Source organism: Fukomys damarensis, unplaced genomic scaffold (assembly GCF_012274545.1).
Source record: "Fukomys damarensis isolate Sample0158 unplaced genomic scaffold, DMR_v1.0_HiC HiC_scaffold_23, whole genome shotgun sequence".
Lineage (NCBI taxonomy): Eukaryota > Metazoa > Chordata > Mammalia > Rodentia > Bathyergidae > Fukomys > Fukomys damarensis.
This window is the reverse complement of record NW_022900935.1, coordinates 20,270,184-20,295,661: the sequence shown is the minus strand read 5'-3', so window position 1 is coordinate 20,295,661 and position 25,478 is coordinate 20,270,184. Positions and strand designations below refer to the sequence as shown.

The following is a 25,478-nucleotide window of genomic DNA, read 5'->3' as shown; positions in this document are numbered from 1 at the left end:
TGTTGACTTCCCCATCTTCTGTTTTGTCAACTCCCCACACTCAAACACACAACCAGGGTGACCGATGGTCAAGAGCTTAGGGTTTACCACTGCCTGCCTCGCAAGTGCAAGGACCTGAGTTTGATCCCCAGTACCAAAAAAAACAAAAACAAAAACTTATAGCCAGGGATTTAGCTCAGTGGTTCTGCCATCTGCCTCACAAGCACAAAGACCGGAGTTTTCAGTCCCAGGTACACACACACACACACACACACACACACACACACACACACACACACATATGAGGAAAAAAAAAAGAGCTTGGGGTTCAAATCTCTATTCAGAGACTTCTTAGCTGAATCACCTCAGGAGGATTCAATCCACTGTCTCAGCTTTACTCTTCTTATCTGTAAAAAAATGACAGAAATCTCTGCTCTGGAGGATGCCGTAAGATTCAATGACAAGCAGTGACAGTGCATGCCAGCCCTGAGGCGTGGTACCTGCTGGTTATTGTCTGCAACCCAGAAAACTGGTTTGGAAGGAGTTAAGTGGAGACCCTGCCTCCAAGCCAGGAGCAAATCAGGGCTGGCAGGGGAGGAGCCAGGCTGCTGCCAGGAAAGAGATCTGGACCTGCCAGATGCTGCCTGGAGGGACAGGGAGACAGAGAAGCACTGGCAGGGCTTGGCGGGCATGGGGCAGGGCTTAGTGCGGACCTGGCCTCTGCTCCACGAGAGCGCCAAGCCTGAGGGTCCAGGGTGGCTGTGAGGCTGGGGAGGGGCAGTGCTGCCCGAGCTGGGGGCAGCGGCAGAGTGTAAGAGGACCAGAACCCTGAGTCCTCTTGGTCCCCCAGGCAAAGGGCTCTCACTTCAGCTGACTCTGATGGCCCGCATGGGCCACAGGAGTGCCTGGCAGCAGGTACAGGGGTAGCCAGAGCCACTCAAGGTCTGTTCAGGCAGCCAGGCAGTGCGGGAGATCACCCTACTTCCAGCCTTCCCCTGGCAAGGCTGTTGCCTGTGGGAGCCCTGACCAGTTCTCCATGGCCTGGCTGACAGCCCTCCTCTCAGTCAAGGGCAAGGTCAGAGCGTGCAGCCAGGAGGGCAGAGGGACGTTGCCTTGTAGTCCGGACAAGGGTTATAGCAGTCTGACCAGTGTCCAGGGGCAGGGGCTCTTGCTGGTGGGGCAAAGGCTGACTTGGCTGTGTAAAGGCTGAGGAAACAGAGTCCTGAGCAAGGAAAGAAAATCCAGAAAGCTAGGTCTTCCCTGGCTCCTCATGCATGGCCAGTGACTTGCTGATTGACCTTAGGCAGGGAACTTGTCCGCATGGGTTTTAGTCTTCCCATCTGCACAATGACAGTGCTGGCCTAGAAAGCTGATCTCAGCCCCTGTCTCTGCCCTCAGGTCCTGCTCGTCCTTCCTGTGTGCCTGCAGGGGCACCTGGCTTTCCCCAGCCTTGGTTGTGGGTGGCCACATGCAGTTCTGGAGAAGAAAGTCCCTCTGGCTGGCACTGTCAGCTTCCTGGCTCCTCTTCATCCTCCTTGGAGCCTTCCCCCTTTTCCGCCTGGCAGTGTCACCCAGGCCTCAGCCCGCCGGCCCCCAAGGCTGGCCCCGCTGGCTGGATGCAGCGCTCCTGCGGAGTTTCTCCCAGCCTGAGGAGCCACCAGAAGATGTCCCTGTACCTTCTCAAGCCCCCCAGGGTGCCAGCTGCAGCTGGGGAACCTGCTTTGATACCTCCAGGTGCAGGAATCATGGCCTCAAGATATTTGTACACCCAGCAGCTGGAGCAGCCTCTGAGATGCAGCGCAGGATCCTGGCTTCCCTGGAAGGCTCCCGCTACCAAACACGCAGCCTCGCTGAGGCCTGCCTCCTCCTCCTCCTCAGCCCAGGCGCCCCAGCTGTACATTGTGGCCCAGTGCCCCACCACTGGGACAGAGGGAGAAACCACCTGGTCATCAATCTCCACCCAGACCCCTGTCCCCGGGCCTCCCAGTTGGGACAGGCCATGGTGGCAGAGGCCAGCCCCAGGGTGGACACCTTCCGGCCTGGCTTCGATGTGTCACTCCCACTGCTTCCAGAAGCCCACCCATTGCGAGGTGGGTTTCCTGGCCAGCTGCGGCAGCACAGCCCCCACCCTAGGGCAGCCCTGCTAGCCCTGGCCGAGGATGGGGGCAGGTGGCACACAGCAAGTTTCCACTCCACCACCTGCCCCTGGGATGGGCGCTGTGAGCAAGACCTTGGACCCAAGCAGTAAGTGAACCTTCCCTTTGTGGGGCTGGGTGGGAGGGGGGCTGTGATAGGAGAAGCCCAGAGACGAGGTTACAGGGCAGGACTGACACGGAGGACCAGCTGGTCTTCGCAAACTTAGGTCTCAGCTATAGCAGGAGGGAGTCAGGTTAGACAACAGAGAGCACTTCCTCCAAGACAGTGATTTGCCTCAAGAAGTGACACAGGCAGATTTTGGAGCTCTCTCTCAGGAATCTTTAAAAACAAAGCATGACTCACATCTACTTACTCTCTTTCTGTTATTCCGATCCCTCCTACCCTAACATTTTATGTAACATACACCACTGGTATGGTGCTTACTCTGTGATAAGCACTTCTATAAGTAACGATTATGTATAATAAACTAATACTAATTGCTATACTAATTTAAGTGTTTTATACCAGACATTAGGATCGGGTGGTACCTGCTCAGAAAGATTAAATCACTTATCTGAGGTCACACAGCTAGAATGAGCACATCCAGTATTTTAATCCAGAACCACCTATTTCTAAAACCTTTGGTTTGATGGTTCTGAGGTTTAAGCAAGAGTGCAGTGGTCAACCCTATCAGATGCCTCCACGGGGCCCTGGAGATTAGTAACTGCTCATAGCTAGAAATGGTTCCCAGCTAACTTCGGGGGGATTAAGCTCTTAAGAAAACAGCCTTTGGTTATGGCAAATAGGACTTAGATCTGATCTAAAGAAGAACTTCCAGCCAGTGAGAGCCTGGATATAAATAAGGCACAGGGGCCTGTGGGACACGTGAGCCCTGCACAACGTCCTCCCCGCAGGCCAGCCGGGATGACAATTCACAGGAGTTGAAGCCGTTAGCGTCCAAGCTCCTGAAGCCCCTCTGTCTCTGGGAGACCAGCAGCCCCCAAAGGCTGGGTGGGCCAGAACGGAAGTTCCTTCGGAGGTTGTCCCAGCCCAGGTGTCCAAGGGCTCCCTCTCCGACCTCTGCCCTCCTCCTCTGTCCCTCCCGGGTCCTTCCCGTGCTCTGCTGGAACAGGACTATTCTGAGCTCTGCTTCCCTCATGGGAATTCTTCTCTCAGCCCAGCTCCAGTGTTGCCTTGCACGAGGCTCCTGGGGCTTCTCTCAGTGAAGGTTCTTGTGGGACTGGACTCCGTTTACTTCCTGAAGGCACTTGGAGGCCTCGAGGGAGCTGCCCAGCCAGGGATAAGAAGGGAACTACCCGGTGATCCGACCATCCCTTCTGCAGGGACCCATCCCTAGCCGAGGAGTCCAGCTCTCCTGAGGCCCCCACAGTCTCTGAGCGCAGAGCCAAGACTAGAGACGGACGCTCACCCTTGGTGACAAGGCTCCCTGGCCCTGCCCTCGCTCCCCATCGGAGTGCGCACTCTTCCTTGTAGGAAGTTGCACTTTGGGCTGACTTGGGCCACTGCTAAGTGCAGTTGGTTATTGGTGAATGCAAAGCTATTTCAGTCTGCACTCTGAGAAACTAAAAGTTAGGGAGTCGCGTACACACACCAAATGCTCACTGGTGGATCTAAAATGGGCCAGAACTGGTCAGTTTGTTCATCTAATTAGTACGGGTCACCCTCTGGATAGGAGAGGAGTTTTTGTTGTTGTTGTTGTTTTGTTTTGTTTTTTTATGGTGCTAAGAGTCAAAGCCAGGGCTATATCCCTAGCCCTTTTAATTGTTTTAGTTTGAGACAGGGTCTTGCTATGTTGCCCAGGCTAGCTTCAAACTTGTTCCTTCCTGCCTCAGCCTCTCAAGTAGCTGGAATTATAGGTCTGTGTCACCATGCCAGGCTTTGGTAGCATTTTTAATTAATCAATATCCAAAATCTGAAGCTTTGTAGCCTCTCATTGGCCTCTGAGCCACAAGGACTTTGAACTTTGGCCTCAACCCGCCTCCAGGTGACAGGGTCTGTCATCTCTGGGTTAGCTGGACCCTCGGTTTCTGTGAAGTGCCAGGCGGCTGCCTAGGCCACACATTTAGTACAGGGATAGAGGGGGATGGCAGTGACAGGGCCAGCCCTCACAAGGTGGCCTGAATCAATATGCACTGACCAAAACGAGGCAATTCACGGTCCCCCCACATGCCCTCGGCTGGTGCCAGGCACTTTTCCTGCCATTGAAAACTCTCTTAAGCACTCTTCAAGGGAACCACTGCTATCCTCATTTCAGGGCCCAAGAAACTGAGCTCACAGAGGTGATGTGAATGAACCAAGGGCCTTTGGTGACACGCTTCTCTGTCTCCAGACACCCTTATTTTTCTGTTCTGGCGCCTGGAAGTGCTGGAGTTGGGATTAAACCCGGTACTTCTGGCTCCGGCCCACGTTTTTCCATATTGGTTGAACAGTCTCCTGTTGCTGCAGAATGAGGGCCCACCCACTGAAATTGTTACTTATGTATTTTTATGAATAGGTAATTCATTCACAGGGTACAAAATTCCGAAGGCACAAAAGGGTACACAGTAAAAGTCTCCCTTCCATTCCTGTCTTCTGACCACCCAGTTTCCCTCCCTGGAGCCATGCATGGTTTCCAGTTTCTTAGGTGTCTACTCTGAGAAACCGTGTGTGTGTGTGTGTGTGTATGTGTGTGTGTGTGTTCAGGCATAATGTACACAGATATCCCCGTTGTTTAAATGTGGGATTTGGGGGGGTGGTACTGGGAATTGAACTCAGGACCTTGCACTTGCCGGGCAGGCGCTGTGCCACTGAACTAAATCCCTGGCCCTAATTGTATGTTCAATAGATGTTTTCAAGTCTCCCGGCCTGTATCGATCAGACACAACAGGTACCATGTGTAGGGCCAAAAATACTTTTTAGGGTGCAAAAAAGTACTTTTAGAAGACAAAGATGAACATGTAGGTAGAAAAACTATGTTTGTTTGTTTGTTTGTTTTTCTACTGGGGATCAAATTCGGGACCTTGCGCTTGCAAAGCAGGCAGAGGAACCACTGAGCTAAATCCCTGGCCCTTAGAAAAACATTTTAACATATAACACTGCTTGGGCCAGGACTTGTGATACACCTGAAATCCCAGCACTCTGGAGGCTAAGGTTGGAGGACTGTTTGAGTTTGAGGCCAGCCTGGGGTACATAGCAAGTTCAAGGCCAGCTTGCACGACAAAGTGAGACCCCGACTCAAAAAATATTGTTTGGTTTTATATCAACATAGTTATCAAATATAATTTTTAATATTTTTTTATAGCAGGATTGGCTGCAAAGTTCAAAGCATTAGGGCACACAGAAGTTACCTTGCCTGTGGCCAGACCCAGGTAGCGCTCTGTGGCCATAGGCGGGGCCTCACTGACCGCAGATGGGCTCTGAGGCCCTGGGTTTGTGGCAAACACGTCACAGAGTCACACAGTACTAAGACTTCATTGGCGGTCACCATGTGCATGCACAAGTCTCCTCTACAACACACTCCTAAAAGGCCACAATGGTGCTTATTGAGCCTCTGCTTACTTAGCTCTCTTGATGGGAAACTCACTACCTCCCATGACTGTACCCTCAGCTCTATTACTAGGTTTTGTGCTGAAATTGGCCCCTGGGCCCCTGTCCATTGATCTCGGACCTATCCTCTAGTGCCACTCTGAGCATTCATCAATTTTGCATCCACAGAGTGTCCATTCTCCACCCTGTGCCCTGCTAGGCCCTAAGGTGCTAAGATGAGTGAGGCACATCCCTTGCCCTCAGTAGCTCAGCATTGTAGGGGATACAGGCAAGTCCATGGCTTGACACACGCTGTTAAGCAGAGAGCAGCTGCCCATCTACCTGTTTGGCTCTTCTGCATAAGTGCCAAATGACCTCTCTGGACCTCAGTTTCCTCATTTGTAAAATGGGAAAATAGCAGCACAAGCTTCCTATCTCATAGAGCTGTTGGGAGAATAGAGTTAGTGTGTGTAAAGCACACAGAACTGGGTCTGGAGCAAAATATGTGCCCCACAGACATTACCTGGAAGTTAAGGGGGCTTCCCAGAGAAGGCGGTGTGTGAGCTCAGTCCTAGGCCTCTCTCTGTCCCCCTCTCATTCAGTGGGGTTGGCCCCAGGGCTGCCTGATATTCCCAGGTCTGCTTCTTGAAGGTCAGGCTGCCAGCCAGCAGAGGAGGGTCCTGCATACACGAGGCCCCCAACCCTCAGTCCCAGTCTGGGTAGTCCAGGGGTCCTGGCCCCCCACCAGCCCATCTCTCCCCAGGTGGATCAGGGGCAGTGGCTCCCTGAGTGAGCAGACCCAAGGAGGTGGCTCTGAGGAGGCTGTGACTCCTTCCCCAGCCTCCTCAGCCTGAACGTGGCCCTGGGGTTGGGGGTAGGAGGTAGAGGAACAGAGGGGGCCTGTCCTTGGGGCAGGTGAAGGGGCCTCTAGGCAAGGGCTTCCTGTGTGGTTCCAGGCTGCCGGCCCGGCCCACCGCCTGACAGAGAAGCCTTTCATGGGCCTGGGCTCCTCCGGGAGTGGGGGAGGGCCGGGCATGGAGGCCACGCAGTGGAAGGTGCCAGAGTCTGCATGTGGCAGAGTGGAAGTGGGAGGAGCCTGGGAAACAGCAGGTCCCGCTGCCTCCCATTGTGCAGATGAGTAAACTGAGGCCCAGTGAAGGGAAGGCGGGTGTATGAGGTCACCACGGGCAGACAGGGATCCTGTCTCCTAGGGCCTGGCTGTGCCTCTGTCAGTGTGCCGCTGCCATGTGTGTTTGATGGTTCACACTGTGAACTTGGGCATGCTGAGGTGGGGCGAGGGGCAACTGTCTCAGGCTCACAAGTGCAGGGACCTGTCCTGTGCCTCCTCAGGACCCACCGTGGGGAAAAGCTGCCCAACGCCACCTTCTGCCTCATCCCTGGCCACCATGCTGAAGCCTCGCGCTTCCTCCAAGCCCTGCAGGTACAGCCCCATCTTGGGCATCGCCGTCATCCGTCCCCCCTCGTGCTGGTAGGTAGGTGGTCACAGGCCCATGGGAAGGCCTAGTCAGCACTTCACTTCTTCACTCTGGGCCGCAGGTGGGCCTCACATTCATAAGCCCCCAGCAGAAGAACACCCCAAACCCACTTCCCTTTCCTCTTTGCCCCCTGACCCTTATCAACTTGGACCTGATGACTTGGACCTGGGAGGGGGTGAGTCTGTGCCTGGTGGGACTGGGCTGCCCAGTGACCGCCCTGCCCCCCAGGCTGGCTGCATCCCTGTGCTTCTCAGCCCCAGCTGGGAGTTGCCCTTCTCTGAGGTCATCGACTGGACCAAGGCGGCCATTGTAGCTGATGAGCGGCTCCCACTTCAGGTACCTCAGGGCCCTCCTGCCCATGGGTGGGGACTGGGCCCAGGACATGGGAGGGACTCAAGATCCTGATCGCCTGGCTTTAGCCTTCAATGCTGTCCCTCATCTACATGCATTGATACATTTCCTCCTCCCTGGGCCTCCCCCTGAGGTCACGGTCACATGGTTACTAAAGTGTCATTTAAACCCATCTCTGTGTGACCCCTGAACTCAACTGGCTGAAAGCCACAGGTCTCTCCCTCCCAAAGTCAGTCAGGGCCTGCCAAGATCCTAGGCCTCATCTTTTCTCCCTCTGTGCCCCAGGTCCTGGCTGCCCTCCAGGAAATGGACCCTGCACGGGTCCTCGCCCTACGACAGCAGACCCAGTTTCTGTGGGATGCCTACTTCTCCTCAGTAGACAAAGTCATCCATACCACTCTGGAGGTGAGGGGGACTCACCTGTGGGAGGCCTCAACCCTGGACTCCTACTTCATCTGCCTGGTCTTTAATTCATCGCCCTGGACACCTTCTTTTTCCAGTCTTGAGGTTCCTCCTTGAACTCGCTTGTGGGCTGTATCTAAGACTGGGCTGTGAGACCTTGGCCCCCTTTCTCTCCAGTCTTGACCTCGGTTTCCTTACCTGCAGAGAGGACCGCTGTGGCAAATGCATTCAAAGGGTTGCCAGTTCCAGTTGATGGCATTGGCTTGGTTGGGAGGAGAATCTCAGGATCTTTCCGGATTCTTAGTCCTGAAAAAAATGTTATGATCTGTTATGTCAGCTGTGAGTGAGGAAGGAAAGGAAGGCAGCAAGATTGTCACGTCTGTCACTTGTAAGAGGCTATCGCAGTGCTTCCCCTCCAGATTTCAGCTTCTCAACTCTTCTGTGCCAGGGGTCTGGGTGCCATGGCTGCCACCCTCCCCCTCCTCAGAATCTGAAGGGGAAAGTGGGAAGCTCTGCCCAGTCTTCACTTCCTCAGCCCCTCAGGAATTGCAGTCTCTGGGCCACACTGGCCACTCCCTCCTCTCTTGCTTCACAGATTATTCAGGACCGGATCTTGGGCGCCTCTGCCCACCCCTCGCTGCTGTGGAACAGCCCTCCAGGGGCACTCCTGGCCCTGTCCACTTTTTCCAGGAGCCCCCAGGACTTCCCCTTCTACCACCTGCAGCAGAGTATGTTCTGGGCATAGTACAATGTGAAGTCCCCTCCATCGCACCCAAGTGTACCCTAGCCTCACCCACAGGGCCCTGCTAAGACCCTCTCCAAGCCTCCGACATGCATACTGACTCTTGGGGGTCCCCTAACTCAGGATCTCTCCAGAGGGCTCTGTCTCTTCTCACCCTAATAGCCTCTGTCTCCTTTCCGCAGGCTCCCGTCCCGAAGGCAGATTCAGCGCCCTGATCTGGGTGGGAACCCCTGGCCAGCCCCCCTTGAAGCTCATCCAGGCAGTGGCAGGCTCCCAGCACTGTGCCCAGGTCTGTCCCCTTGACCAATTGGAGTCCTGGGATCCAGGGTGGGGTAAGGGACAGGGCAGGGCTCTCTAAGACACCAATAGCAGGATGACCATGTATATTCTTGGGAGGCAAAGGGAAGACCTCCAAGGGTTCTTGTTGCCTTCCTCTTGAAGTACCAAGTTTTTTGTTCCCTTCCCCCAATTCCATGTAGTTGCTGAAGCCCCTTAAAGCTGGTACTTCTTGGGGCTGGGGATTTAGCTCAGCGGTTCAGTGGCCTGCCTTGCAAGTGCAAGGACCCGAGTTCAATCCCTGGTACCCCCCCAAAAAAAGCTGGTACTTCTTGAGGAGGCTGGAGACATAAACAGTCATTCATTTGCTCACTTAGCAGTTATTTTCTCGCACATACCCTGGGGTTGACGCTGATTATGCAAAGAAATAGCAAGACAAGATTCTGCCCCAGGATTCAGACTCAGTTGGCATGTCCTGGCACACAGACTGGCAAATGACATTTCTAGAAAAGCCAGGTAGACACTCAAAGAGAAAGAAAGCAGCTCAGGAACAGCTACTCAGAGGGACATTTGGGCTGAGCTGAGAATGAAAAGAAGCCAGAAGAGAGAAAGCAAAAATAGAGAAGAGATGAGAAGGGAGCACGGATCAGGGTCCTGGCTAGGGGCTACCACAACCACCCCAGATTTCTTGCCTTCTGGAAGCCCCAAGGTAAGGACAATGCAGTATCTCACACATGCATCTCTGGTACTGTCTGTCCCCCGAGGAAGTCACTCCTGGGACCCCCTGCTGCCCCAGGCCCCAGTCTTCAGGAACCCCCTTCCCTCCTAGATTATGGTTCTCTGGAGCAGAGAGAGGCCGCTCCCTTTCAGGTGGCCAGAGACAGCAGTGCCCTTGACAGTCATGGATGGGCCCAGGAAGGTGAGCACTGGGAGGGGCCGAGCGGGTCAGCTTGTGCTGGGAATTGGGGAGGCACCCCCACCTTTTGTTTGGCCCTCAGCCAAAGCCACGCTTTGAGATGGACCTGAAGAAATCATTCCTTGGGTTCCAGCTACAGACCTAATGGAACTGAGTCTCTTCCCTCCCTGTCCCTCGTGAATGGTGCTTCCAGAACTCTAGGGTTTCTGTGAGGAGGGCAGGGAGGGGAGAGTGTGTCTCAGATGAGGGACAAAGAGGCCTAGGATCTTGGGGAAATGTGGGCAGAGGGGGCCAGGAAGGGGTGGCTTCTGGGAAGCTTGGTGTGCACAGCCTGCCTGCTGCGTGCTTCTGGGCAAGTCCTCTCAGCTCCCTAGACCTGTTTCCTTCAAATGAGGGCTGTCTGACCACCCCTCCCAGGGTTGATGTGAGGATCTAAGTGAGGAGAGGGAGGAAACCTGAGAAGGGCATTAACCACAGGGGATACTGAAATCCAGAGGGTGGAAGGAGCCTGTGGCTCGCTGTATTCACAGCTCTTCCTCGACCCCAGCCTCACTGGGTGTGTGGGTTTTCTGTCACAGTCACCTCACCCTCTCCCACTGCAGCTCAGCCACCGCTTCCTTCCGTTCGGCACCATCACCACTGATGCCATCCTCAGTCTGGATGCCCACAGCAGTCTTTCTACAAGTGAGGTGAGCTGAGCCCAACAGGAGTCCAGTGGGGGGGCACAGAGCCTGAGGGCAGAGCCAGGAGGCCCACAGGCCATGAGATGCAGCCTCTTGCTTTCTTTCTTTCTTTCTTCCTTTCTTTCTTTTTTTTCTTTTTTTTTTTTTTTTTTTTTTTTTTTTTTTTTTTTTGTTGTTGTTGTTGTTTCTGAGACAGGGTCTCACTATGTAGTTCAGACTGACCCTGAACTCACTATGTAGCTCAGGCTGGTCTCACAGTGATCCTCCTGCCTCAGCCTCCTGAATGCTGAGATTACAGGTGTGCACCACCACTCTGGGCCTTTCAGACTTTTTTGAACCTCATTTTTGTGCCTCCCAGCTGAGAAAGTTCCCCCTAAAAATGTCCCTGAAATATTCACGCTACACTTCTATTCAACTCCAAGGATAGCTCCCATCTCCTCTCCCCTAAACCTTGTCCTGGCCTTCTTCAGTGAGGCCAGCCTCTCCTCCACGCCTCCACAAGATGCAAGGATGTTTCTGGTTGGTCTGGAAGTCCTTCCTCACAGCTCACTTAAATCTCTCTCCAGGTGGACTTTGCCTTTGTGGTGTGGAAGAACTTCCCAGAGCGGATGGTGGGCTTTCTAACATGGAACCACTTCTGGGATGAGGCACAGGGTGGCTGGGGCTATACTGCTGAGATGGCCAATGAGTTCTCCATGGTTCTCACCGCAGCTGCCTTCTACCATAGGTACAAATGCTGGCCTGGTGTAGGCATCCGAGGGCCAGAGACTCCCCGCCTGACCCAGGAATAGGGTGGCCTACAGCCCAGAGCTCCCAGGTCAAGGCCCAGATCTGCCACTTCCCATTTATCTCACCCTGGGCAAGTCTCTCACTTCTCTTGAGTCTCAGTGTCTTTGTCTGTAAAATGGGACATGTTCACCACACAGGGCTGGTGTGATCAGTCAAGTCCCCGGCACACATGAGTTCAACAAATAGCTAGTGTTGTTTTAAGCAGTAGTACAGTATTCAGTGCATTAGGACAGTGTTGGGGTTTGGTGGTGACGGGGTAACAAGAGAATGGTTCTGATGCGTTAAAAATGTGGATCTGCTGGGCTGGGGACCATCCCGAAGCTGCCCAAAGTGCCTCACTCTTGGGGCAGGGATTGTGTAGCAGAGCGGCTCCTCAAAGCAGTTCCTTCAGCGTATTTAAACCAACCTGTGTAACATGGAACCCCTCGTAGGTTCATCCAGGGACTCTGCAGGGAATTTTCAGCGAAGTGAACATCCCTGATGTCTGTAGAGCAGACTCATCTTGTGCTGTGGGGCATCAGGAGAAGCATCTCTTCACCTGATTATTCTGTAGTCTCCCTGAAGCTGGTATCTGGATAGCCATGTTTGATCCCCTGCCTGGCCCCACGAGTCTGGCTCTGCCTGAGCTCTCTGAGGCAGCCAGGGCCCGGAGCGTGGCTTTGGAAAGAGGCTTAGGCATCTGGGTCAAAGGCTGATCGGAGGTCAGCAGGGAACAGAATAGGGCCTGGGGATGGGGTGGGGTGGACTCGACAGCAACCTCTCTCTCTGTTCTCCCCCCTCGCCCAGGTATTACCACACTCTCTTCACCCACTCCCTGCCCCGGGCCCTGAGGACCCTGGCAGACGAGGCACCCGCCTGCGCGGATGTCCTGATGAACTTCCTAGTAGCAGCAGTCACCAAGCTGCCCCCTATCAAAGTGCCCTATGGCAAACAGCACCAGGAGGCGGCTCCACTGGTGAGGGCCACGGGGCGCTGGGCGGCCCTGGGAGAGCATGGCTGGGGGCGGAGCGAGGCTCACTCTCCCTGTCTAATCCAAATCCTTCGTGCTCCAGGGTGGGGGCTGTGGGAGCCTCGGAAGAACAGAGAGGCCCATCAAGGCATTTCTCCTCCACCTCTTAGGCTCCTGGGGTTCCGGGATCCGAGCCTCAACCTCAGTCCCCAGACCATGACTGCATCAACCAGTTGGCGGCAGAGTTCGGCCACATGCCCCTGGTCTCCTCTCGCCTGCGCCTGGACCCCGTGCTGTTCAAGGACCCGGTGTCTGTGCAGCGGAAGAAGTACCGCAGCCTGGAGAAGAAGCCCTAGGAGAGACCCTGGGAGGTCGTAGCCTGGGTCCCGGGCCTAGCGGCACCTGCTTGCGGGGGCATCTTGGAACCAATCAGGACAGCCTGTACCTAAACGTCACTCTCGACCGACCAATCACGGCCAGGGCGCCCGTGGGCGGGGCCACCCCTCCACAGCCGGGCGGCGCTAGGCAACGGCTGGGTGCGGGGCGTCTTTGCTCTCTGCTACTGTAGCTTCACTCCGGCTGACCGGCTTTCTGGGATGCCTTTCTTAGTTTCTCCGCCCAGTTAACTTTACTTGTCTTTCAGATCCTTGCCTGACATTTATGTCCCACTCCCAGGGTTCTAGGTCGTCTATGCTCTCGCGATTCCCGCGCTGTTCACGCTGGCTGGCAACGTGAACAACGTTGACCACCCCCAAGACCGGCCTGGGAGTCCGGAGGGCGGGTCGCATCTTCTTCTCTCTGGTCTGGCAGTTGCGCCGCAAACATTTGATGAACAGGTAGAAAGACTTTAACTGTATGCCTGCGTGGACACCGTGCACCCCTCCCACCCCGGGTTCCTAGTCCGCGAAGAAGGTAGACATCTGCAGGCGCCTGACTTCTCAGGCGCCCCAGGGAAGGAGCAAAGAGATGTAGGGAAGCCAGGAGTCGGAGTAGGAAAAGAGATGCGAACGTAGGTGACGCATCTCTCGCGCAGGACCCTGGGCGCTGCCACGAACCGGCCTTCCTGCATTGCCGATTTGTACCACTAGGGGTCAGCGCCGCGCCGCACTGCCTCCCAAAGGGAATGGGGTTTTAAACTTCCCCTTGCTGGGGCGAAAGGGCGGGCAGGGGGCGTGGGTGGGTCAGCAGTGTGCACAGCCTGGGGTCTGCAAACACCGGAGGAATCGGAAAGAACAGCCACACCCCTTTGGCTTGCACTCTTGGAGATCAGTAAAAAGGGACCATTTCCAGCAGGACTGGGCAGGAGGAGGGCTGTCCCCAGCGCCCTGTAGGAGAGGGTGAATGGGGGAGGGGCGCTCGTTCTCCTGGGTTCGTCCACCTGGAACTGGAATTATCACTTCCGAAATAAAATGCGTGTCCTTGCCCCTTCAAGCTCAGGCTATAAATACACTTACAGCAGCTGTGAGCACCAGGCTGGGAGGCGAGCTCTCGAGGCTCTCCGGGAGCCCGGGTGACTAGAGGGTGGGGTGAGGGGTCCAAGCCCGTCTAGGGTGTCAGATGAGATGTTTTCCTGCTTTGAAGCCTTCACCGCTCTGGAAACTCCCGTGACTAGATTGCCATCTGGAACATGGTGTCCCTAAGCACTCCGCAAACCTCCCATCCCCATGCTCTAGCTTGACCTCTGGCCCCTGGATGACTCAGTCCTCCCTGGAGACTGTCACCACTGGGTAGACAGAGTGGGTGTCCCTTGGGAGTCAGGGGCTGTCCAATCTGGAGGTGCAGGGGGACTGGAGATGAAGGTGGGAGGGGAGCCGTCTGGCCCAGGGTCAAGAACGTTTGGGGGGGTGGTGAGGAAGTGCACAGCTGTGCCTGGGCCGCCTTCCAAGGTGGGGAGAACTCCCAAGCCAGACCAGCCGGGGCAAAGCAGCACCTTTCCAATTGTGGCTTCAGCACCCAGGGCACTGAACTGCCTTGGCATCGCTGTTCTGTAGAGCAGGCGCTGCTGAACTCCCAGGCTCAGACCGCCCCAACATCCAACTCAGAGCAGGTCCCCAGCCCCTGCCGTAAGGGTGGTTCAGGGGATGAGGCAGAAATCCCAGAGCTGCTTCACACTGGCTGGGTGACTTAGCCTCTCTGAGCTTCACTTTTCTCCTATATAAAAACAGAAGACAGCAAATGACTGTCTCCTGGAAAAGGTGTCAGGACTTGGCACACAGGGAAGCCCAAGATATAGGTTGCTGGAGCCTGCAGCGATTGCAAGGCAGATATTTGATTCCTTGAGGCTGGTGGGGTCCACATCTATCAGCTGTCCTCCCTGGCCCCTGCCGCTTCCAGGCCAACACTGATGACATCCCACAAACCTTGAGGGGCTGAAGGACCCCTGACCTAGAGCTCAGGCAATCCAGGTGACAGAGCTGGAAAGACACAAAGATCATTTAGGAAGAGGCTCAAAGAAGGAAGGAAGTGACCAGGCCCTCCTCCTACTGCCATGGCCAAGACAGAATAAAGACAGACTCTGTACTGCCCTGGGCAAGTTGGAAGCCCACCTGACAGCCTTAGGCCACAGAGGTTCTCTCCTTCCAGGATGACAATGAAAGGAACCACTCTCCAACAACTACCAGGTGCTTGGCCAGGTGACCAGGTCTTTGGCTCTGTCCTCACAACAGCCCTGTGAGGTAGGTATCCCATTCTTGGTCTTTAGATAAGAATGGGGAGGCCAACTGGCCTAAGGACACTTGCTCGTGCCAGCAGGAATGGACATTAGGTGAGAAAGACATTAGGCATAGGACTCTGATAACTGGGCATGTTGCCTCTGTGAGATGGGCCAGCTCTCCCCTCTTGCTTCTTATAAACACAAGCCAGCCCCTAAATCAGCAGTGTTCATAGAATCCCAGAGGCCAGGATCCCCCCTCCTAGTCAGGCCCTGGGCTGTGCACGTCCTTTGTGCCCAGATTCTGACTAAGTCAGTCCATACAGGCAATCAAGCCAGGTCAATCATGTATGATTCCAGGCTCTGCAATCCCCTGGAACACTCACAGGGTGGGAGGAGTGGCTCTGGGGCTGGGAGGTTGTTTGGGCTAGACCCAGCTACAACCCGTTCCCCCAAACTGTGTCAAGGGTGTCTGTAAATTGGCCCAGCTTCCTGGGCTGGGAGAACAAGGGCTGAGGAAACCAGCCAGGTTCTTACCCATAAGAAGCCTCCTCCTCCAGGAAAGGGAAGTACTTGTCCCGCAGCCAAGGTGACTAAGCCACAGGGAGACCTCAGGTGCCCCTGGATCCACATCTCAGGGGAACTTGTGTGAGTCCAGGGGTCCTCACAACCCCTGACCCCTGTGGCCCTTCAAACCATATTGGCAGAGAGAGGGGCTCTTTTCCAGAGCAGTCAGGGTGCAGGTGGGAAATGTAGGCCAGTGGGAGAACTTTTAGGCCAGTCTCCTCTTTGTCGCCCAGGCTATGCTTCAGTGACTTTCGCCCTGTGGGTGACACCAGTTAGGACCACACCCAAACACTGTGGGGAGCTGACCCAGAGGTGGAGGAGAGGGGTCGCACCGGCTTGACGCCTGCCCAGTCCCACTCCGGAGTTGGCTGTGGGCAGATGGGGGAGGCCAGGAAGAGCCCCACTCCTGTAAGGGACAAAACTCCACGCTGGACCTGCAGCAGAGAGCGGTACAGGGTAGGCAGAGTTCTGGCTAGGTCTGCAGGACACTCCATCTGGCCACCTGCAGGTCCTGGTCATGCCTCAGTCGGTGGCTGGCCAGGCTGCTAGTCTGAGGGGTCTTGGCACGCCCGACAGTCCTTCATGTCCTCGGAGTAGTTCTCAATCTGGATGGTCATAGTGTGGAAGTGGAACTTCCCCTGGAGACGGGTGCTGGCCACCTTCAGCACAGCCTGGGCATCTGCGTTCTGAGCTGGGGCAAGAGACACAGGGCGGGAATGGGGGAAACCAAAGACCAGTTTACTCAAGCTTGGCCTTTTGGAACAATCAGGGGCCCGAGTCTCCTGCCTACCACTGGCAGAACAGGGTAGGGGACTGTGAACATGAAGAAGCTGGATAGGGGCATGCTGCTATAACCCCAGCACTTGAGAAGCTGAGGCAGGAGGGTCCCGAGTGTGAGTCCCGCCTGAGCAACTTAGTGAGACCTTGTCTCCTAATAAAAAGGGCATGGGGATGTAGCCCAGTGGTAGAACAAGCCTGGATTTCATCCTCAGTGCCACAAAAGAAGACGAAGACGAAGCTCTCCGATTACTCACTTGCATCAGGCAAACTCTCAGACCCCATAGCCGGCCCAGGCCTCAAAGAGCAGAAAAAGCACCAGGCTTAAGATAATCTGCTTCTTCTGCACTTGTTTGCTGCACGAGCCCAAGCAAAAAACTTGACCACCACCCCCCCCAGCCCCATTTCTCCCTGGGTAAATGAGATCACGCTGAGCAAACGCAGCCATATGTCCCAAGTGCGGGCCCAGTGCAAGGACTCAGCAAGACCCATGGGGGTGGCCTCAGGCCTGTGCTGCCTCACTCCCTCACCCTGCTCTAGTGTCCCAGTCACTCACCAATGGCAATGTGGACAGAGAGCACCGGCTGGGCCACGGTCAGAGCCCAGATGTGCAGGCTGTGCAAGGCTTCCACTCCCTCCACCGACAGCAGCAGGTCCCGCACTTCGGTGAAATCCACGCCCTTGGGAGTCCCTGAAGGCAGCAGGGACAGGGGCTAAAGGATGCTGCTGCCCTCCTGCCCTTCTCTGCTGGGGAATCTCCTTGGCCAGCGAGTCTGATGTTGCCCCACTTCCCCATGCATCCCGCCGTGTTCTCTTCAGCTACCGTGTGAAACCATCTTGTTAGACTATTTATGTGGCTCCTCCTCTGGGCTGGAAATGCCACGAGACCAGAGCTCTTGTTTTTCTCACCACTGTATCCGTGGTGCCTAGAACAGTGTGTATCTCTGCAGGTATTCAATAAGTGGTTGTTTTTTGTTTTTGTTTTTAATGCAAGGAAGAAAGAAGGAACAGAACCTGAGAGTCCCACCTGCCTGAGGCATCATCATCACTTTTATCTAAGTCAGGCATCTTGTTGGAGAAATGCTCTGACCCACAGCCAAACACTCCCACCAACCCCAGACCAGCAGCACCAACTTCACTCCAAACTGACCCTGACCACCCAGAGACCCAAGACCTTGGCCCAAACCCCAAGCCCTAAAGCATAATAAACCATGGCAGTCAGGGCAGATCATTCTCCACCAGCCTGAAGCTCTCCTCCTGAACCAAGGTATGGTTTGGGCCCTGAGAGCTGCAGGAAAGGCCTGAGCTGGGGTGGACTCAGACTGACTGCCCTATTCTGAGCCTCAGCCATTCCCTGTGCTGTGGGAAACACAATCTCACCCACTCTTCCTAAGAAGGCAGCAGAGACTGGGGATGGGCATGTGGTCAGGCTGGAGCTCCAGGTGCTACGGATGCCACCCAGAAGCCACCTGATTAGGCAGGTAAGACACATCCCTGGCAGAGGAGGAGGCACCCTTGGGCAAGACGGTAGCACAGTGACAGGCAGAGGACTTTTCCAGGAAGTGACACACCTGAGGGCTCAGCACCAGGCCAAGGTCAGCTGGGGGCCCCAGGAGGTTTCCAGCTCATGCTGGCTCCAGGACCTGGCTCCCCACCAGTGTGCTGGGATTCACACACACACACACACACACACACACACACACACTTTGAGGAAGATTATGGTTTGAGATCCCAGAACCAAAACGAAGTCCACAAAGCCCACAGCCCAGATTACCTTCCATCAATACCAGGATCACATCTCTGAGGATGGTCAAGGTTGTCCCCAGGACCAAGATGGAGAAGATGAAGGTGCAGATGGGGTCCACATACTTATACTCCGGCTACAGGAAAAGGGCAAGGCAGACCTGGGCTTCACCAGCCAATACCTCAGCTCCCTCTCCTCCCCGGCACTGTTGGGGCGCAGGGCTCTCTCTACAGGGTGGGCACAAGACTCACCCTAGCCTGCCTCCTAATTTCTACTATTCCACTTCTGGAAGAACAGACAGGACAGACCACAGTTCAGGATGTGGCCCAGGCTTTTCCTGTCCTTCCCACCTGAGGGGCTGAGACATGAGCAGAACTAAAAGGAATCTTAGACAGCATTTGACTGGACATCCACAATTTATAGATGGGGAATTTGAGGCTCAATGTGAGCAGGCAACACACTAACATCCTACAGGCTCCAAACCCAATGCCTGACCCCCACAACACCTCCCTGCCTCTACGTTGGGCAGTGTCCAGGCTCCAGCAACACAACCCTGGGCTTGACACTCTGCAAGTCCCCAAGCCTTTCCAGGCTGTATAAAACACTGCTACCCACTCTTTGGGAGCAGTTGTGAAGAACAGAGGAGCTGGTACTCGGTAGGTATTGGATAAATATACCTTCCCTCTCTTCATCCTTTTGCCTGGAGCTGAGAGGGAGCAGGAATCCAGAAGTGCCCAAAACACAGAGGAGCCCAAGTTGATCTGCACTCCCCTGCCCCATCCTCCTCCCTCTGTCCCCAGCTCTGACCTTGAAGTATAAAATATAGGCTGCCACCAGGACACCCAAACTCTGCAGCAAGTCCCCAATCACGTGGATGAAAGCAGCTCGGACACTGGGGTTCTCCTGCTGCTGGCTGGTGTCCTCACGGCTGTGCCCACTGCCGTGGGTGTGCCCATGGCCAGACTGGTAAAGGATCAACCCCATTCTGTAAAAGTGGAGATAGGGCCCAGGGGGTTACTGAGGTAGCAGCAGAGGCTTCAAATCAGAAAGTCAGAAGCCACCCATAGGGCTGACCTCCCTCTGGGGCCAAAATCTCAAGGCCCTTGGGCTCTGCGATTTCTCTGGCAAAGACAAGAGCCTAATACACATGGCCTTGAGTCAGAGGTATGGAGAAAGGGCTCATCAGCTCCAAGGCTAGACTGAGTCTGGGAACAACAATCTCAGGGCAGGAGGGTAGTGTGAAGGTCATCTAGTTCACCCTATCATGGCACAGACGGGGGAACCGGGCCACTATGCAAGTGAGACAGAAGGCCCAACTGAAACACCATGCTCAATGTATCACTGCCTCCAGTTTCAGCTACATCAGCTTGAAAAAGAATGTGGATTACACCTCCAGGGACAGCTACATTCATCCCTCCACTGCAGGTATGAGGGCTCTAAAGCTATTTGGACAGATTTGGGGAAGTAGGTAGAGTTGATGTGAGCCCTGATTATAGCCCTCAATGTCCATGGCCTAAGGTATCCCAGTTGCCAGAGCTCAGGACATTACCGAAGTTTTGTTCCTGTCCTGTGCCGGACTGTAGCATGGACGTCCAAGGACAGCAAAGTACACCGGGGGAGGGGGACGTGCCAAGGGAACCGAGGCCACACTCACATGATGTTCACAGCCACAGCAGAGCCTGACGTGATAAGCATGGTGTCCCCTTTGATCTCATAGTCCCCAGAGATGAGTCGCTGCACAGCCAGGTACACCAGCACCCCAGTCACAACCCAGATGGTCAGCACAGAGAGCAGGGCTCCCAGGATCTCTGGGGAAGAAGCAAGCCCCAGCACCAAAGTGAGATGGAACCCTCTGGCTGGGGGCCTCCCCACTTCACAGTCTCTCCTCCCCCTTGTGAAACTAGGGCCTGGGGCTGGGGATTTAGCTAAGTGGTTTTGTGCCGCCTGCCTCGCAAGTGCAAGGACCTGAGTTCGATCCCTGGTACCAAAAATAATAATAATAATAATAATAATAATAATAACAATAATTAGGGCCTGGGTCCCATTGAGTCCCACTGAAGGTGTGGCCAGCACAGATACACCTTACCCCACCACTCATACCTCTGAGCATGTCAGGGCTGGAAGGAATTGAAGAAGACATCCAGGTCAACCTTGTTTGTTTTACATGGAAAGAAACTGACATAATATATACCTTTTGATCAGCTGGCAATAAGTCATCTAAGGAAGGGAGGCCAGGCCATCTCCCAGTACAGGAAAATATCAATGCAGCTCCCAAGTGAACTGATGGTTTAAGACCTGTGTCTTTCAGCAGCCTTTTCTGACCTATCCCTCCCCACAGAGCTGATCCATGGAGTTATGTATAGTACTAATGCCTTGGTCATCTGTGCTTGAAGTTCTTGAGCCACTACTTTCTTAGGAAGGTGAACTTTGCTTATCTGCAAAATCAGAGCTTTTGGATGACTGGGATCAGGGTTGTCCCATAGACTGAGTTCCCAGAGGACCAAGGCCATCGCTGACATCCTCTTTCTCACCCCAGATCACTCTCCTGGCCTCACTCAGGGATCCACTCTAAACCTCTTTTCTGTCCCATCCTGTCACTCAAGCCCATCTTTAGCCCAACTGGTGTCCTCACCAGCTCGCTGCCAGCCAAAGTTCATGGTCTTGGTGGCCGGTCGGGAGGACATCCAGAGGGAGAAGAGGCTGATGATCATGCTGGCAAAGTCAGCAAGCAGATGGGCTGCGTCAGTCATGATAGCCAGGCTGTGTGCCAGGTACCCACCTGCAGGGACAGAGACAGGAGAGTGAGGGTCCTTGATAGGTCCCTGAAGAGCCACCTCCCCAGACTATGTGCAGCTGGGAGCCCATAGGCTCTGTAAAAAGCCACACTGGGTTCAAGATCTCTCTGTCTACCAGCTGTACAACCATAAACAAATGGCTTACATTTTCTGAGCTTCAACTTCCACTCTGTGAAATGAGTTAACAACATCTACTTAGAGGGTAAATGTGAAAATCAAACTCAAATATGGGCTAGAAAACATAATAGGTATTTTGGGACTTCCCTTACCTACCAGATGTGTGATGTTTGGCAGGTTACTTAACTTTAATACATCTGTCTCAGGGCTAGGGGATTTAGCTCAGCGGCACCATGCCTGCCTCACAAGAGCAAGGTCCTGAGTTCAATCCCGGGTACCAAAAATAAAACAAAGAAACAAAACCCACAACTTTACTATGTCTCAGTTTCACCATCTGTAAAAATAAGGAAAATAAACTAGACGCTGGTGCACGCCTGTAATCCCAGTGTCCTGAAGGCTGAGGCAGGAGGACTGAATGTTCGAGCCTAGACTGGACAACTTAGTGAGACCCTGTCTCAAAATACAAATACAAATCAGTCAATAGGGCTGGGGATGTAACTCAGTATGAAAGCTCTGGGTTGAACCCGCAGTACTGGGGGAAAAAATACAGTTGATAGCACAAGCTGGCTGTGAGAATTGCATGAGATAATGTGTATATGAAGGGGTTAGCATAATGAGTGTTCAATAAATGGGGCTGTTGGTATTCATATTTCTGGGAACATCCAGGTTTTCCATGCACCAACTTCATTTAATTAGCACGAAACTTCTTACCAATGACTTCCCCGATCATGAACACCAGGCAGACGACAGAGGCCACATAGAGCTGGCGATGAGCTCGTTCCTTCTTGGGGTCATAGCGACTGCTTGGATCCTTCTGGGCATGGCAGTAATGGCTGCTCTGGGCAGCCAGCTCAACAGCCTGGAAGTCCAGCCCAGGTTGGGGCCACAGAGATCCTATGTATGACCTGGCCAGGGAGGAAAGGAGAGGGAACTCGCCAGGGGCAAAGAGCAGACTCCAGTCCCATCTCTCCGTGGGGCCTTGGTGTGGCCCTGTGTCCAGCGGGAAGGAGAGCTAAGAGCACTCAGGGCCCGGTGGCGAGACCAGAAGGCGGGAAGCCTGTGCTCGGAGGGGAGGGATGCTGAACAAATGGGAGTCCTTGGGCCTTGGATCCGCTCTGTTCTCTCCTCCTTCGTCCCTTCCAAGGACTAGAGAAGGCCGGACCTTGGGCACTGGCCAAGAGGTATGCTGTGCAGTGGAGCGGAGAAAGAACAGAGCTCTGGCTCTGGCTGAAGAGCGCCCCAGCCGCCCCAACCGCTTACTTGGGGCACAGGGCCTCCCCTGGGCAGGTCGAGGGCAAAGGCCGGAGTGTGGGCGGGGCTCCAGCCACTGTCGCGACCCTGCTCCCTCATACTGGGGTCAGGATCCTTGTTCCACAGCAGAAAGGCAGAGATAGCACCAGGAGCATGGGGACCGAAGCCAATTTCCCCTTTCCCTTGCCTCATCCCACTCCTCTGGCGTGGTCCCAGTTCAGGCTGCAGCCCAAACCAACCAGAACTAGATGGAATGGAATGGGATGGGTTGGATGCCGCCCCAGTGCTCGCCTTCCCCAGGCTCTCGCCTTCCCCAGCTCCACACCTGGCGTCCAACAGGCGCTGCTTCTCAGTGGCCTCCATGCCCCGCGCACCCCCGCCTCGCCGAAAGAGGCCTCGATGGGCGCCCACCAACCGCTCCCGCTCCGCGCCCGGGAGTCCCGCGCTCCGCGTCTCCTCTCTCCACGTGTGCGCTCCGGCCGCTGCGCCCCGCGTCAGCCCGTTTTATCCCGGCCCTCGCCACCCCGTGTGAAGCTGCCGCCCGCGTCGTGTGCAAAAGCCCGCGGGGAGGGAGGAGGGTGGCCGGCTGCAAAGGGCATCGCGGTGCTGCACGCCCCCCGCGAGCCCACTGATCCCCTGTGAGGGGCCCCGAGGAGCCCAGCCGCCTCCGAGGAAACCCTAACAGCCTTTGCGAAGCGCCGCCGCGGGGCGCTAAATTGCCTCAGGGTTACCGCTGCGGCCACTCTCTCCCGCGCAAGTAGGCCGTGCCCCGGCGAAAAGTTACAGAACCTTGATTTAGAAATCCACTTTGGTTACCCTGAGGGAAGGAGTGTGGTTCCTTGCCTCGGAATAGCGACTCCTGCTACCAGGACCGTGCATCCTGCCTCAGACTGGACACCGCTCTGGGCTAAATCATTCGCCCCCTCTCAGCTGGCAGCCTTGTGAACCGGCTGGAGCTTTTCCCTCAGATTGGGGATGGAGTATGTCTCCCATCAGCAGAGGCAGTGTTCTCCTTGCTACTGAAGCTGCACTTGTTCTTCCTGTCTTGTGTGCAATAGTTAGAATCTGGAATGGCTGGCTTTTTTTTTTTTAAATTGATGACTGAACTCAGGGCCTTTGCACCAAGCTACATCCCCAGCTTCTTTTTATTTATTTGTTTGTTTGTTTGTTTATTTATTTTGAGACAAAATAAAAGTTACTAAGTTGCCCAGGTTAGGGTTCATCATGTGACCCTCTGGCCTCAGTTTCCCGGAGTGCCAGGATTAGAGGTATGCACCACCTCACCTGCCTGGAGTGGCCAACTTTATCTCCACCCCTATAAGGAACAGTGTCCTCCTTCATTAAGAGTCACCATCTGTCCAAAACTGACACCACCTCCACTGTACTTTCTCACATCCTTCGAAGTAGCACAAGGGGCCCCAGAAAGCTGGACAGGCAAACCTCTGGGAGATGCAGACTGAAGGTGGCGTGTGTGGTGGTATGGATGGAAAAAGCTGGCTTGTGCCTAAATGCCAGCTTGGTGCCCCACCTACTTGAAGGAGTGTCCCACCAGCCAGTCTCTGGGGTTTGGGGCCTGTGGCCTCCATGCCAGCCTCTAACAGGTGCAGTCTGTGCAGAAAGAGCTTCTGTGTGGTTTATTTTTTTTAAACCAAAACATTTATTGGCACATTTTAGATACATACAATAGCATTCAGGCCAGCCAGGGATTTAGCTTAGCGGTTTGGTGGCCTGCCTTGCAAGCGCAAGGACCGGAGTTCAATCCCTGGTACCAAAAAGAAAACCAATACCATTCATCATAGGGAATTTGTACCTGTACATGATATATCTTGCTTCTTCAGAAAGAACTTCTGACTAGTGACCTTCCCTGGGCAGTCACTCCATGAGCCCCAGTGCCCTTGGTCACCAGGACCGTAGCTTGGAAGATATGGCCCACCCCAGAAACAAGTGTCTAGTGCTGGAAGTGTAGCTCAGTGACCAAGCTGTAAAGCTATGGGTTGATCCTTAGCACTGCAAGAAGAGAGACAGAAGAGAAAAAGGAAGAAAGATTGTGGGGAGTGGGCAGGGACAAGGAGGAGATTTTTCATTCCTTTCCAAAAGTGGTGGGACTGGGGCTGGCTGAGCATCTGTGCATTTTTTGGGTCCCTGCTCAGTGCCTTTCCACCTCCTCTGGACACTAAAGACAGAAAATCTCAGACTTCCTGGTTTTTTCTTTTTCCTTTGGTACCAAGTATCAAATTCAAGGCCTTGCACATGCTAAGCATGCCCTGTACCACTGAGCTATATCTCCAGCCAAGACTTTCTAGTTTTCTTGAGGTATAGGCTACAGACCAGCAGCCTCAGTATTATCAGGAGAAGGTGCTAAAATGCGGGTCACAGGACCTTGCATCAGGCCAACTAAATTTGAATTTCTGGACATGGGACCTGCATAGTTCCAAGATTTGGGGAGGGGTCTGCACAGTAAAGTTTGGGGACCTGTTTGGAAACTCGCAGGTCATCTCAAATTTCTAGTTATCCGTCTTCCTTGACTGCAGAGGTGAAATGGGTACTTGTTACATTTTAGCTTAGCTCTGAGCATTCACAGGGCACATAAATAAAGGCCTTTAAATTAGATTGAAATAAATAGAAGACCATAAGGTTGGTCACTTAATTAGACGACAGTGAGGAAAATGTTGTTCCTGGCAGTTTCTGCTGGGTGATTGCAGATGTAGGTTGTGGTTTCTTTGTTTTTGAGACAGGGTCTTGCTATTTGTTCAGGCTGGCCTTCTGCTCTCAGTAATCTTCCTGCCCCGCCTCCTGAGTGCTGGGATTACAGGCACGGGACACCATGCCTGGCGAGGTTGTCCTTTCAATCTGCCCTATGTTCAGGTTCCTGCCTTGTAACTTATTTGAAGTCAAAAAATGTGTTCTTTTAAAGCTTTGTTCCTTAAATGCAAAGTACATTGTAAAATCTTTTTTTTTTTTTGGTACCGGGGATTGAACTTGGGTCCTTGCACTTGCAAGACAGGCCACCAAACCACTGAGCTAAATCCCCGACCCCCTGGCTGTAAATTCTTAATAAGTGCAGATCTACAAGTTGGATCCTGTTGCATATATTCATTTTATGAAAGCTTTTACAGTAGATTTCCTTTAAATCAATATTATCAACCATGTATCGTAATTTCATTCTCTGATTTTTGTACACCATTCCTGGTTCATAACTCCCTCCTCAAGGCAAATCATAAAAGCTAGAATTTCTCTTCCCTAAAGCAGGTCACAGAAACTCTAACCTTCCCTCACCTTACTCTATAGGAACTGGTGGTAAAGAAATTCTTTTTTTTTTTTTTTTTTTTTTTT

General features: G+C 54.0%; 2 protein-coding genes across 4 annotated transcripts; one reads left to right on the top strand and one right to left on the bottom strand.

Moving 5' to 3' along the window:
• Nucleotides 1-573: 573 nt before the first annotated feature.
• Nucleotides 574-13,667, top strand: Extl1 (exostosin like glycosyltransferase 1). Of its 2 annotated transcripts, XM_033767648.1 has the most exons (12): nt 574-1,054; nt 1,378-2,223; nt 6,991-7,081; nt 7,365-7,472; nt 7,773-7,892; nt 8,485-8,617; nt 8,814-8,920; nt 9,737-9,826; nt 10,426-10,512; nt 11,073-11,233; nt 12,082-12,250; nt 12,415-13,667. In XM_033767648.1, the coding sequence occupies exons 2-12, from the start codon at nt 1,448-1,450 to the stop codon at nt 12,598-12,600; spliced, it is 2,028 nt and encodes a 675-aa protein (XP_033623539.1). In that variant the 5' UTR covers nt 574-1,054; nt 1,378-1,447; the 3' UTR covers nt 12,601-13,667. The 2 variants fall into 2 exon arrangements, with proteins under 2 accessions (XP_033623539.1, XP_010631709.1); XM_010633407.3 differs by having other exon boundaries at nt 574-2,223.
• A 1,189-nt stretch (nt 13,668-14,856) lies between these two features.
• Slc30a2 (solute carrier family 30 member 2) lies at nt 14,857-22,682 on the bottom strand. 2 transcript variants are annotated; one of them, XM_010633366.3, is made up of 8 exons: nt 22,471-22,680; nt 21,606-21,799; nt 20,615-20,761; nt 19,637-19,790; nt 18,790-18,967; nt 18,013-18,118; nt 16,795-16,929; nt 14,857-16,152 (listed from the first exon to the last, which is right to left on the bottom strand). In XM_010633366.3, the coding sequence occupies exons 1-8, from the start codon at nt 22,506-22,508 to the stop codon at nt 16,007-16,009; spliced, it is 1,098 nt and encodes a 365-aa protein (XP_010631668.1). In that variant the 5' UTR covers nt 22,509-22,680; the 3' UTR covers nt 14,857-16,006. The 2 variants fall into 2 exon arrangements, with proteins under 2 accessions (XP_010631668.1, XP_010631678.1); XM_010633376.2 differs by having other exon boundaries at nt 14,917-16,147; nt 22,471-22,682.
• Nucleotides 22,683-25,478: the final 2,796 nt, after the last annotated feature.